Source organism: Xenopus tropicalis, chromosome 6, assembly GCF_000004195.4.
Source record: "Xenopus tropicalis strain Nigerian chromosome 6, UCB_Xtro_10.0, whole genome shotgun sequence".
In the NCBI taxonomy this organism is placed as follows: Eukaryota; Metazoa; Chordata; class Amphibia; order Anura; family Pipidae; genus Xenopus; species Xenopus tropicalis.
Window position 1 is genome coordinate 29,075,054 of NC_030682.2, and position 14,555 is coordinate 29,089,608.

The 14,555-nt window shown below is 38.4% G+C and overlaps 1 protein-coding gene across 1 annotated transcript; it reads left to right on the top strand.

Annotated features, from left to right (window-relative positions):
- The first annotated feature begins 4,571 nt into the window (after nucleotides 1–4,571).
- steap2 (STEAP2 metalloreductase) lies at nucleotides 4,572–14,090 on the top strand. Its single transcript, XM_004915423.4, has 5 exons — nucleotides 4,572–4,916; nucleotides 6,993–7,504; nucleotides 8,405–8,932; nucleotides 9,314–9,478; nucleotides 12,133–14,090. Exons 2-5 carry the CDS (start codon nucleotides 7,016–7,018, stop codon nucleotides 12,415–12,417), a joined length of 1,467 nt encoding a protein of 488 aa, XP_004915480.1. The 5' UTR covers nucleotides 4,572–4,916; nucleotides 6,993–7,015; the 3' UTR covers nucleotides 12,418–14,090.
- Nucleotides 14,091–14,555: the final 465 nt, after the last annotated feature.

Sequence of the window (14,555 nt, forward strand, 5' to 3'; positions counted from 1 at the left end):
ACCAACCTTTTAAATCACACACATTTGTAAACCACTTGTTCACGATTGATGCACTTTATTTTTTATTTTTCTCAAATGTAAGTATATGGAAATTAGTATATTTGGATTCAGTTTGGTTTTTGACTAAATCTTTTGTAAAGAATTTTTGTTTGTAGTTCACAAATGTTTGCAGAAACACAGCCCATCCCTCAATTACACATTTATTATGAAATGTGGCACAATTGAGCTCCCAAATGTGTGTTCATTACTTAACCTCACATTACTTATGGTCTACCCATGCAAGTGCAATGAGGAATATAAATATCTTTTGTAAGGCCACACATCCTAGTCATCCAATCATCCAATCAATCAGTCCGAAACTCAGTCTACTAGATTAATGGTCCCACATGCCATTCATATGCAATACCCCATTGCATGAGTGCAATGAATTCAGCTTGTGTTGAATATACTTTTTGCCTATTGTACTGATAAAACAAAGTCAATGGTCTTTGTTATTTCATGATCTAAACAGGACAAACAGGGAAATTGAAGCTGCTCCATGTTTGGTCCTTTAGAGGTGGATAATTAGATTACCAGCGTACAGATAATCCCCCTGCATAATCAACTTCTGTCTCAAGGTGGCAATAGCTCCGGGGTTCTCCAGAATCAATAGGCACACTTTGCATGATACCCAACAGGAGGTAGAACAGATGCGGTGGTGCACTAGCCCAACTACGCAAAATCATAGAGGAGTTTTGGATGTACCTTGCATTGTATCAATTCATGCATTAACTAGGTCAATTTTTGTTGTCAAGTCAGCCCTGTGAATGTTAGCAGAAAAGCTGCAACTGTATTTGGTAAATAGAATTTCAAATAATTGAGAGCATGCCTAACCTAAAAAGGGCATTGGGGAGGCTATTTAAGGATGATTCTAAAGGAGGTCTACTGGACCCATCTGATGCAAGAATAGAGCTTTCTGTTTCCATGTCATGTTGCTGGGTTTTGCTACTGGTGTGTTTAGCATGTCTTTGGTAAAGATTTCCCAGATTTCTAACATGTAATCTCATCTGGTATCTAATTCACACATAGGGGGAGATTTATTAGGACACGGACGCTTGGAGCATTCATTCGAACCCTCCGAGCGTATTTTGACAGATTTTTCGCGCTTGCGCGACTTTTTCATACGCTTGCGTGAAAAATTCGGAAAGGTTCTGCCGCTGTTTACAACCGTTCGGTACGAACGACTTTCGGATCGCCATTACGATATTATCGTGACTAATCCGATTTTTTCGTAAGCATTTTTGTGATATTTGCGATCTTCAGAAATTATCGTATCCAATCCGAATTTTTCCCATTCGGGATTCAAATTCGTGTTTTAATGAATCGGCCCCATAGTGTAGCCAGTTATGGCCAGCTCTTTTTTCCTGGTGAGTCTAAGAATGAGCTGAGTCACTACCTAAAAAGTAACCTTGGTATGTTCTTATAAGTTAAGAAACCATTGACCCTTATATTAGCCTCGTTTCAAACTATTTATTACTGTGAAAAGTTAATATTATACCATAGTTCACATATAGAGAACTATATATCTCTAATTCCAAGTTATCTTCTTTTAAACTCAAGATCCTAATAGGTATAGAATTGCACAACTTTCCTTTATATAGGTCTAATCTTTGTATCTTTTTCTATATGTGAAGTTACCCCAACCAGTATATTGCTTTGTCACATCATAAGTATGTTATATGACTCTGTAGTCACACACAATTTTTTCCTACCAGAGTGAGAGTGGTAGATCAGGGTGGTCTTCTACCAGCACCAAATCTGTAATCATGGCAGTCCAATAAGGGAAACACCTTTGTTGCCTCTAGATGCAGCCATTTAAGCAATAAGCAATACATAATAGGAAAATGGCCTGCAGTGACATTTTTGGGAGCTTTTAACACATGATTTTTTGTAGTTTAGGGAGGTTGAGGCAAATTTTGCCCACAGTAAAGAGCACAGAAAATGTTATAAGAATGCACATCAATCAGCACAATCTGGGCTTTTTCAGAACACAATTACTTGAACAGCGTTAGCACAATAAGTAATTTTTAATCATACAACCTGCAAAAATATAGAGGAATTGTTCACTTCTTTTCTTAAATACTATGACCATTGATTTTTTTATGTATAAAAATCCTGCCTTTCAGACGAGTTCTAACAAATATTCAGCAAATATGCAGTGAAATACCCAAAATCAGATCAAGATTTAAATCAGGGGGGGCTGCTGCCATGAAGTGAGTTGAGAAAAAGCTGATCTTGGTAACTTTAAGAGCCAAAATTCCATTTTTTTCATCAGAATTTTGACTGTTCTGCAATTGTGCTCTCTGCACTAGCGATGCAAACTCCCCTCGCCCCACGCCGAAACTTCTATCTGCAGGCACAGGGAGAGAGGGTGGGCGGCCTTGGGAGGATCGCCTTAAAGCAGGCAGGGGGGCAGAATCGCTCCTGATTCAAATGTACACATATATGTAAGGAAAGTGTTAACATTAACATTCACTGTGATTCAGGAAATGTTTGTTTTTTTAGATACTTTTCTATTAGAATTTATGAGTTTATGAGGGGCTGGAGGTTAGGCTTTCATTGTATATTGTAATTTGTCCACACTCAATAAGGGCCAGATTTCAGTGATCCAGTCATCTGGTCCACAGGCCAAATTTAGGCAATAAAGGAAATCTACCACTTTTATGTTAGCTTAAGAGTAAACACAACTTGCAGCAGATGTTCTAGGCAAACTCCTCAGTTAAAATTCTGATTGATGACATAGTTTTACCAGTGCTCTAGCTCTCCATGCATGAGGTACAAAGGTGCAAATATTAACATATTCTCTGTTCTCATGTGCTAATATAGACATGGACTCTATTTCTTAGAATCCAACAATTCCTTCTGATTGAAAATATATAAACTGAAATAAAAGAACTGGAACTAAATATTTATCAAGGTTACACCTGCCTATTTTAGCTCTAATATGCCAAGGAGTCATAATAACTACTTGTATTAATCGACAGTTCATAACTGTGTCTGATTCATGTCAAAATATAAATTGGGGGAAAAATACTCCATTTGAGGAAAGAAAACCCATGGCAAGTTACATTCAGAACTGCTTTACATGTTATTAAAGGGATTCTGTCATAATTTTTATGGTGTACTTTTTAATTCTAAATTATACTGTTTACATAGCAAATAATTCACTCTAGCATTTAAAATTTTATTTTTGAAACAACAAATGTATTATTATTATTTTTTTATTTGTAATAATGGTATGTAGGCGCCATCTCAGTGCATTGTGCCTGAGTCTGAGCTTTCAGAAGGAGCCAGCGAACTTCTTTCAGGTAACCTATTGTTTCTCCTACTACCCTGTAACTGGAGGAGTCCCAAGCCGGACTTGGATCTCTTACTATTGAGTGCTATTCTGATATCTACTGGGAGCTGCTATATTGCTCCATTCCCATTGTTCTCTTGATCGGCTCCTGGGGGGAAAGGGTGGGGGATGATATCAATCCTGTTCAGTTAATAACTTAGACAAGGCTGCAGCCTTTCTACCTTTAGGGCATGGATACACGGGGAGATTAGTCGCGCCGCCATCCCACCAGCTAGAATCTTAATTGCCGGTGGGATATCATACAAGTTGCTGCGATGTCCACCGGCGATTTACATTCTAGCTGGTAGGATGGCATTGCGGGGAGACTAATCTCCCCGTGTACCACTGCCCTTAGTGGAAACCAGAGCCTTTCGACTTCAGTTTGGGTTTCATTGTAAGAAAATGCACTAAAATGCTGGTTGGTTTCCAGCATTATTCATGCATTTGTGCCAAAACCTACAATTAAGCTGTCACTTACAGATTGCTTTGTCAAAAGCCCATAAAGTATTGAGCTGGCAGGAGGATTAGTGGGTGCCTGCCTTGGAGCCATCTCCCAAGACATCAAACATATAAACTGCGTAAGCGCCAGAAATTGCAGGAAGGCAATTCAGAAGAGATTTCTTTCTCACAGCATCCCCTCCGATGACAAATCTTCCTGTGTACCATCACCCTAAGATGGACTTCAGGGACCCCCATGCTAATAGGATTTGCACTGGATGGTCACTTGAACACAGGACACTATGGGGCAGATTTATCAAAGTGCAAGATAAGAGCTCCCAACAGTAAAATTCCTTCACTTCTATGAGATTTTTCAAGGCATATTTATCAAATGGTGACCTCTAGCATTCACCAATTGATAGATATGCCTCTAGAAATCCCATATGAATGAAAAGAGAGAGGGGGAAATTTACTAAGGAGAGCTTTATACATACTTTGATAGAGAGGGGCAACATCTCTATTCTGAGGGGCTACTAATACTACCTGTAGCATAAGGCTTGGCTGGCCAGCCTCCGTGCTTGCTTGCTCAGTTGCCATGGTGATGTTGTCACTTTAAACTGGAGGGAAGACAAGCAGCAGTAGGGAAGGGCAGAGTATGCTCTGTGGTTACACTACTGCATGTTTAAATAGCTCTTTTAATGTGCTGCTTAAGGCAGAGAGAGAAAGGGATGGGCATCTGTCGCTGCTGTTTCTAGTGAAGCTGCTGTGTTTGGCTTTATCTGTGCTACTGATGCTGGAATTCTGTGCTTTGCTGCACTCTTGTGGGCAATACACGGCTTTTTTTAAGCAGCTGATAATAGAGCAAATGTTGATGTGGAAAGCTGGGCTCTCCTCAACTGCTGCCTCCTCCTCCTCCTCATCCTCCAACCTCCCAGCTCCACGCTGCTTCCTCTTCCTGCACTCGGCCAGCTCCCAGCACCTGTGAAGGAGAAGATGATGAGAGATGAGACATCTGATACTGGCTGCCTGCTCAGTCCCTGTATTGTCACTGCCGCACATTCATTCTGCTTGGCCACAAAGACTAATCCTGCAATGTACTGAGGTGAGCGCTCATTATTTATATTTCCACTTTGGGTACCAAGTGAGCCCTGTCTCTATACAGCATACTGCTCTCTCAGGGCACAAGCTAACCCCTGCCTTAAACACCACCTCCCCGCCAGGGATTTGTCTTCGCTGCTTTATAATCTACTTTATCCTGATGTTGCCTTTGTGGCTTCCTGACTATGCATCTCCTGGCTGTTCCTTGGGTAGACACATTACACACTTCTCTTCCTTGTAGTCCCTATGATGTTACAGCTGTATGTTTGTCTGTGTGTATTGGGGGGTGGTCTGAGGTCTGAATTGGGATACACTAAATACTTTAGGGTAATTTACTAAGTCCCAGGGCAGTAGTGCAAGAACACTACTCAGCCTTTTGGATAATATCAAGTGTAGTATTTTTTCATCAGTGGGTGGGATACATCCTACCTGCCAGAGGCCCATCCACTGGTGGGACAGAGAACCACTTGATCCTCTAGCCAAGGGCTATGCAGCAGATTAAGCCTCAGTAAGCCCCCTAGAATTTGTAGCCCTGGGGGCCTGATAACCACGGTGAGGCAGAACCCCCACTGGCAGTATGGCACTTTATTGCCACAGGGCACCTGCCCTAGACAGGTCTAAGGATTCTGGATTACTTTGTCCCTTTAGGCCAAGTGACCCTTGAGTTTTATGGACTTTTATGGACTAGCCTTGTTGCACTTTTGCACATTTATTTGTTGGGTGAGAAGCAAAGTAGAAAAGCAAATTAGCAAAAAAAGTAGTGAAAGAATACAAGAGTGCACCCCATAGTGCTCATGAATAAAGTTATTCTGCCCTGGAGCCTGCCTATGGTCTGTACTTAGTACCAGGGGGATGGTTAGGGGGCAGGAGTGAGAACACCTATATATTTGCCCCCCCCCCATGCCACATATGAATACAGAACTATATTCACGAGGCAACCACATGATTAGCTCCTTAATGACCTGCGTTAATTCTTCAAAGCAGTAGGGCAGTTTACAAAGTGCAAAAAAAAGGCTGATTGCACCAGCTTTTTGCACTTTTGCACAAGATATTTAGTCTCTATGAAACATTCTTTAGTCAAATGGCTAGTTGTGCACTAAATTTGTGATTCATTTAAGATGCAAATCATTTGTAAGGGCAACCGTTATCAGATACATATTGCAATTAATAAATCCTAAGATAGTTCCACGGTTCAAGTATTGTGATAAAATAATTTCAACAGTCCCTTTATTCATAAAAGACTCTTTTGTCAATACTAAAAATGCGTTTATACTATATTAAGGTTCCTACTAACATCTATGGAGGCTCAATATTATATTACTGAGATAAAAAAAGAAAAGAAAATATATAGCGGCCTGTAACAATACATTACTTACTCACTTTAGGGGAAGCAAGACACGAATGACCCAAATAAATCATTAGGAAACATTACAATTTGTATTCCTCATATTTAAATTTTTAATTCTCTTGGTCTAAGTCTATTCAGTTTCTAGAAATATTTATATTGCTTTTTCCAGTACAGCCCATCTCTGGGCAAAAGTATGCCCCATCCTATTAAAGTGCTTGGCACTGGTATGTCTGTCAATATAATATCTCACTTTTATGTTTACTTCCTCTCATCTACACAGGTCTAGAGTTTTTACTCTAATAGACCTGAAAGGTCATGTACACTGTTCAGTTAAAAAAAAAAAACTACACAGTTGGTCAGTTTTTTGCACTTTGCACACTGTGTGGGGCTCTTAAGGAATGTTTGCAGGGCATTTTGAAGTGCAGAAGCAGCTTCTTAGGAAAGCACAAATGGGTGCACTCTTGAACCCCTTAGTGTTCTAGCTTTTGTTCACCAGGGTATAGTAAATAACTGCTCCAGTCACAGGGATGACATTACTGCTTTAAAAATCCCCTAGCCAGAGCTAGACCAACATAGTAGGGCACCCAAGGTGCATTTAAATGTTTATTTAGCAGAGCCTTTAGACTTTATCCTAGCTACCAAATAATGCATAATTATTTCATTATTGGATTTATTTTAAACTCCCATGGTATATTTTCTCATGTTTTTTCTCGTTTTCTTTTTATCTTTAAGATAAAGACTGCATTCTGTGGAGCATGGAGGCAATTACAATGATGGGCAGTCCAAAGAGTATTTCTGAATCCTTTCTACCAAATGGCACAAACGGGGTAAAGGAAGACAAGACCACTATTGGGATCTTAGGAAGTGGAGATTTTGCAAAGTCCCTGACTATAAGGCTTATAAGGTGTGGATTTCATGTGGTCATTGGAAGCAGAGAACCAAAATGCGCAGCAGACTTCTTCCCTCATGTCGTCGACGTAACTCACCATGAGGATGCAATTATGAAAGCAAATATTATATTTATTGCAATACACAGGGAACATTATTCTTCCTTATGGGATGTAAAACATTTGCTCTCAGGAAAAATTCTAGTTGATGTCAGCAATAACATGCGGGTGGATCAATACCCAGAATCAAACGCAGAATACCTGTCTTCATTGTTTCCAGATTGCCATGTAGTAAAAGGGTTTAATGTTATCTCAGCGTGGGCACTGCAGCTTGGTCCTAAAGATGCCAGCAGTCAGGTAAGATTGAGGTTTTATTTGCCTACTGTTATACCATTTACTAAGGAATGTGGGTGAAGATTATTTGCCTTTCTCTTCTACTGTCAAAATTTGACAATTCCTATTTTTATTTCAAGGCTAATGACAACAGATCAGTTTCATTCTGGGGCTAGAAATATGATGAGTGAAGACTATACTTACTTTTGTAGTCCGTTAAAAGCGAATTTTAAGAGATATTGCCCTAAATAAACCTCCATATTGTGAGTTAATCACTTTGCATCTAGGGTTGCCACCTGTTTGTTTTTGACCTGAACAGTTTGGTTTTGTTTAGAGTTGTTTGGGTCAAAACTGTCTGAGTTTCTGGGCAATAACTGATGTCAAATCCCATCCCCATCAGGCACAGCTACACCTCAAATTCAATGACCCCATCTCCATATCTTACTGCTTTGCCCCAATGTCATTATCCCACCTTCATGTTTGGTTTTTGCAGAGGTCAAAGGTAGCAACTCTATTTGAGTCCCTGAGTTTTCCTTTAGATATCTGTGAACTTTGAGTACTTTTTCTAAAATTTCTTACATAGTAATATGAGAAAAGTCAGCTATACATCAAGTTCAACCCTTTGTTTACACAATACCTACTTACAGTTTATACAGAAGTAGGAAAAAAAACACTTTAATAAGCCGTAGATGGAAAAACTTCCATTAGTAATGACAATACCAGTCCCTAAAACAACATTGTTCTAACTTTACCTGCTTACATACAAAGAATGCTTCCAGAAGAAATTCATACGTAGTTTTTTTTTACAAGCTATGTCATATACTAAAAGAACTTGCAAAGCACAATATATATGATTATTTTTATTGTTAATGTAGTGTTTTAAAATACATATTGCTAATCCCATTGATTTGGGGGTATTTGCAGGTGTATATTTGCAGCAATAATGTCCAAGCTCGTCAACAAGTTATTGAACTGGCTCGCAAGATGAACTTTATTCCGATTGACTTAGGAACATTGTCTTCATCAAGAGAGGTTGAGAACATTCCTTTGCGCCTATTCAGCCCTTGGAAAGGCCCAGTTGTCATATCGATATGCCTTGCTACTTTTTTCTTCATTTACACCTTTATTCGTGATATTATTCATCCATACATCAGAAATCAACAGAGTGACTTCTACAAGATTCCCATTGAAATTGTGAACAAGACTTTGCCGATTGTGGCGATTACCCTTCTATCTCTGGTTTACCTTGCTGGTCTTCTGGCTGCAGCTTACCAACTCTACTATGGTACCAAGTACAGACGGTTTCCTCCATGGCTGGAGGGCTGGCTGGAGTGTAGGAAGCAACTAGGCTTGCTAAGCTTCTTTTTTGCATGTGTCCACGTTGTATATAGCATGTGTTTACCAATGAGGAGGTCGGAACGTTATTTGTTTCTCAATATGGCCTATCAACAGGTAATTAACTTTTACATATTATATTTTGTGTCTAGAAACCAATAGCAACCAATCACATGTTAACTGCACTCTGCCAGTAAAAACTAATTGGCTATGTGGTACTGGGATAAACTGATATAAATATATGCCCTCCTTTGTTTAGTACTCATACAGGTACTTTATTTTTAACACATTTGGTTCAGTGGCATAAATTGAAGTGCTAACTAACTTATCTGGATTCCAGTAAGAGATCCAGAAATATGGTGAAGCCACCAAGATCTAAGAGTTTAGAAACAAACATATGCTATGGAAGTAAAATAGTATGGAAAGAAATACTAGCTTATTAATGACATTAATTTAGTTTGTTTTTTCATTGATCTTAACCAAAATTGTATCTCTTAGGTTCATGCAAATATTGAAAACTCTTGGAATGAGGAAGAGGTGTGGAGAATTGAAATGTATATCTCTTTTGGAATAATGAGCCTGGGACTGCTCTCCCTGCTGGCAGTAACCTCTATCCCATCTGTCAACAATGCCTTGAACTGGAGAGAATTCAGCTTCATTCAGGTAGAACAAACAAATATCCATAGTGGCAAATATGTTCCTTGTTTTTATTGAACAGAATCCTACTTCCCTGCTTTGCTGCTGAATGCCTGGGGGGAAAGAGCTAATTGCTGCCTACAGTCATTAGTTGAAATTGTTCTTTTTACTAGAGTTTTTATATTCCATTCTTCGTTGAAATTTGAAGGTCTTTTGTTCAGTTTCCATAAATATGTGCAGGTGAATTCATCATGATTTCAGTTTTAATTTTGCTTGTGAGCTGAATATTGGATGCAGTTTTTATTTTCTCCACTTCTGTTTTCTTCATATGACCACTCTCAAAAAGAAGTATAGGTTTAATCTGCACTATATATCATTACAAGGACAACAGTGTTTCTTGTTTATTCATTCTTAATGTACAGTAGTCTTTTTTAATGCGCATGAGACTGCATTCATCAGATAGGACAATGGTTACTGAGAATAGTGCATGTGGTAAGATGAATAGGGGCATGATGTTGGCCTCTAAAAATCAAATAGAACAAATTGTTATTATGTATAGAATGTCTTACATTAAAGGAACACACACTTGCAGCACTAATTTTAGGTAATGTTGGGGGTGGGATAACTTTGCTCCAGGACCCCAGTAGAAAATAGGATTCTTTGTTAACAAGTTGTAGACATTATCAGTATAAACATCATGGGTATGCACTCTAGCAGTAGTATGACTGCTATACACCAACTACAGGTGAAGGGGTGTAGGATGGGCTTCCATCATGTATGTATAGGGCCTTGTTCTTCCTGTAGTGCCAGAGACTTATATTTTTTCCAACTTTGGGCTTTGCTTTGTATTTCAACTGATTAGAAATAGGCAACATATAACATTTTGCAAAGCAGGACAGGTGGAATGAAGCCAACGATTTACTAACACTTAATGATATCTTATTCCTTTATCAGCACCAGCCCTAGTTGGTGATCTTTCTTGTTCTATTTACATGTCTTATTTCCTTCTACACCCTTTTTATTAATGACTCAATACCATCTTCCAATGTGCTTCCAAAGCACTTCAGAAGTTCTCCAGCTCCCACTTTTTAGATATCAACAGCCAATAAAATGACTTTCCCTTTGCATCAAATACAGATGCAGGGCATTTTGTTGCCTGTGGGAAATCACCCTTCCCACAGGGGACAAAATGTCCTATACGCCATTGCCTCCTATATGCCAAGACGAATACACTTACTTCCACTGCACAGTTTTGATCTTTTCCCAGTTTTTTTAGGACAACTCACACTTGGCATTTTGTTAGCTATTGAATATCGCTTTCCTTACAGGTGACATTTTCCTTAAAGTAAATCATTCTCTAAAATGTATATGCTGAAATTATAAATAAGCAAGTGACAAAGACCATGTCAGAGAAACAGGGTGTATTAAGGATAACTGCTCTTAGCGATTCTTTTTGAAACCTAGGTATATATGATATACTGTATTACCAGTATCAAGTGCCTTTGCTCATACTGCATGAAGTGGAATGAGTTGGGAAGTGTCAGCCTTTGCTGATGCAGCTGTATAGGCTATAGGACACAACTAAGTAGCATATTTTGTATACTATTCACAAAAAGGGAGCCAACAAGCAAAAAAGGCAGTGATCCACAGTCTTTATTGAATTGGATATTTATGGTACCTCATATAAATGAGAATTCTAACGGATTACCTACACCACCTTATATATTGTACCTCCTACAGGATCTGTTGTTGTTGTCAGAGTGTGAGTGCTGAAACCCCAGACTCAGCATGTTGAGCACTTGGAAGAATAAGCCCAGTACTTTTGCCAAGGCAGTGGTGCTTTTATTTCCTTAAGGTAGATTATGAGCCCTGGTAAATCAAGCATAATAATGATGTTAGAGGTGGGGGTGGCTACTGCCTTAAAAAGCAGAATAGCCAGGTGTTGAGTATCTGCATCTTCAGACTCTACTGAGCAGTGGAACTGGTGGGATGAAGTTGTATTCCCAAAACATATTGGGCACTACAGGTTGCTTGTGGTCTATAGCTTTTAATGTACTGTCCCAGCATCCTCCAGTTCTGGTGACTGGAGTGCACATTGCAGAACCGTCTAGCCATTACACCAGATGCATTTTATCATATGCTTAGAATTGCATAGTTTCTTTAAAGAATACAGAAAGGTGTAAACCTTTAGGGGTGCCAATATGTTAGGCACCCCCTAGTGATTATAATCAGTACCTCAAACACCAGGCTGGAACTTCTCTTTCCCAAAAGGGCCTACTGGGCTACCAATCTACTGGACATTCAATAGAATATTACCAATTTTAATAACTGTGGGAGGTGTAATATAACAATTTGGCACCCCTCGGGTATTAACTATTTCCTTGTCCTTTTATCAGCTGTTGCTGAACTGCAAATCTTTGCATTTCATGTACGATATATTGAAGATGCTGTAGCAAAAACTGATCGAATGGATGCTACTGTATTATCTCACATTGAAAGGGTTTTCATAATACCATTTTATTTTTCTATTCTGCCCACATATGTAGATCTATTATAATAAATGAATAAGGCCGGAAGTCATTTTCTTGCTGAAACACAGGCACACTAGGTTAATCTATGGTATGTTCTTTCTATACCTGTTCCTTCTACTAACATGTTCAATATTTATTTTCTCTCTACAGTCTACCCTTGGATATGTTGCTTTACTGATAAGCACCTTCCATGTTTTAATCTATGGCTGGAAACGAGCATTTGAAGAAGACTACTACAAATTTTACACCCCTCCAAACTTTGTGTTGGCTCTTGTGCTCCCTGCTATAGTGATTTTGGGAAAGGTTATTTTGCTCTGCCCATGTGTTAGCAAGAGACTGAGAGGGATAAAAAGAGGCCGGGAGAAAAGTCATTTCAAGGAGAACACAAGCGGATCAGCAGCCCACGTATCTCCCGAGAGGGTCACAGTTATGTGATGGATACTGGATACGTGCTGTGCCTGAAATTTTAAATTATACTGCCAAAGGACCTCCCAAAGGAAAGTTCTGAAAGTCTGCACGGCAGCGGATGTTGAAAGCACCGCACCCAGTATTGTTGCAGCTGCTGTCAGTTTTCCTGCTTAGGAACTTGTCCATATCATGGAAGGATCATTCCATAAGATAAGTCTGCCTGCTGGAAGGGGAGATACAGATGATCACACCTTCTTATAGTATTGTAACATTTTGCCAATAACATTGGTCATATCATGGCCACAAATTGGACCAGGAAACTTCTGTAACAAGATTCACGAAAGAGAGAATCCATATCCTAATAGCTTTCCAATATGAACAAATCCTATAAATCATAGGTGTGATCAGAACATTTATGTTACATTTATATTCTCTTCCAAGACTGTATTTCGCAACAACCAGCATTTACCCGCCAGAGCTACGTTACCATAATACTATGTGATTCCAACCAGTGGGCATAATGAATAACTTTAGAACAACTGCTGCCATCAGTGGATCGTAAATCGTATCCATGTTGCAATACACAAAATATATATACTGGTCTATTTAGGGCTACTGCTTCTGTGCTGGTAGATTGATACAATGAACCTCGAAGATAGTGGATTTCCACAAATGTTTCCTTTTCTTATTGTGAGCAATTTAATGTCCAACAGTACGGTGAAAGATCTCATCTTGTTACAAGACTTTTATGTAGCAGTTTGTTTATTTCTTATTCCTAGTGGACTGCTAATTGGTAGTAACCTACATTCATGATCACATAACATCCAGTATATGGTGCACTCATTTGACTTCAGGCCATACTGTCTGCTGATGTCTATCCATTAAATGCATTTCTGTGCCAAAATCGGATTAAATTTAGCTACACCAGTATTTGATATTTGTAATTACACTGGTCTTAATCTTCAGTTTCATGTATTTTTGTGGAATGGATATTATGAAAATGAACATAACTATATATATATATATATATGGTGATATTGCAGTGAAACTGTGTTTTTTAATAGATAATCATGACAGTTTTTGTATATTGAGCTTGTGCCATAGTCTATTTTACATCCAGACCCAGGTGAATGTTATTTAAAGAAATACTAACTGAAATAATGAAAAGTACATCTATGAGTGTAGAAGGACACAAATATTCTGAATGTCTTAAATATTTTTACAAATGTTAAACTGTACTCTTGTCAAAGTTTATAAACCCGGTGTTTTCTGCATTATTTATATAGTTGGAAATGACATGTGTAACAGTGCTCATCATTGATCCTGTTTTCTGGTATTTCCTAATAGTGTTGCATGCCTTGGTGGCAATCAGTGGGTCAAGAGAATGTGAAAATCAGTGTAAAATATTTCTATAGAAAAAAATTGTCAATCCTGTAAACCTTCCGCAGTTTATGAACTCTATTTCCCAGGGTCCTCAGTTACATGCACAGTTGGCAGCACTGTTGCAGATATATAGCAGGGGGGAATGTTGATTTAGTCTTTCTATATTCCCCCAACACACATACCATATAAAAAGTGCCAAACTGCATCTTTATGTTTTACCTTTGTGCATTTTTTATACAGTGCAAGCCTGTGTATTACTGTTGTATTGTTAAAAGATATAACAAGTTGAAATAGCAGCTAATTAAATAAATTAATTTCAAGGAAAACAAAGTCTGTTGAATTACACTTATATATAAACAACATATAGAAGGCTAACAGTCATTTTTTGGGTCTGTTGTTTACCATTTTAGCGCAACATTAGCTTTGTGTATGTACAGTTTAGCTTTAAATAAGATGAACACTATTCTGTTTCCTGTTTGTACCATTTTGCAGATTATGAGTCAGATTCGTTTAGATGACAAAAATGTCCAGATTGCAATTCCAGATTGTCCCATAGAGACAGATGCAATTCATTGAGAAAAACCAATCACACTGTTTATCACAAAACTCCAATTAAGTCTATGGAAAAAAAATCAGGAGAGATGTGGGAAAATCTAAAATTGAATTAAGAGATAAGCTTTTATATTTATAATTTTATAATATTTTATATGCGTCATAATGTTCAAGCACAGTGCTTGATTCTCACTAAAATATTTGCTATTGAGGGATGATAACCTTAAAAC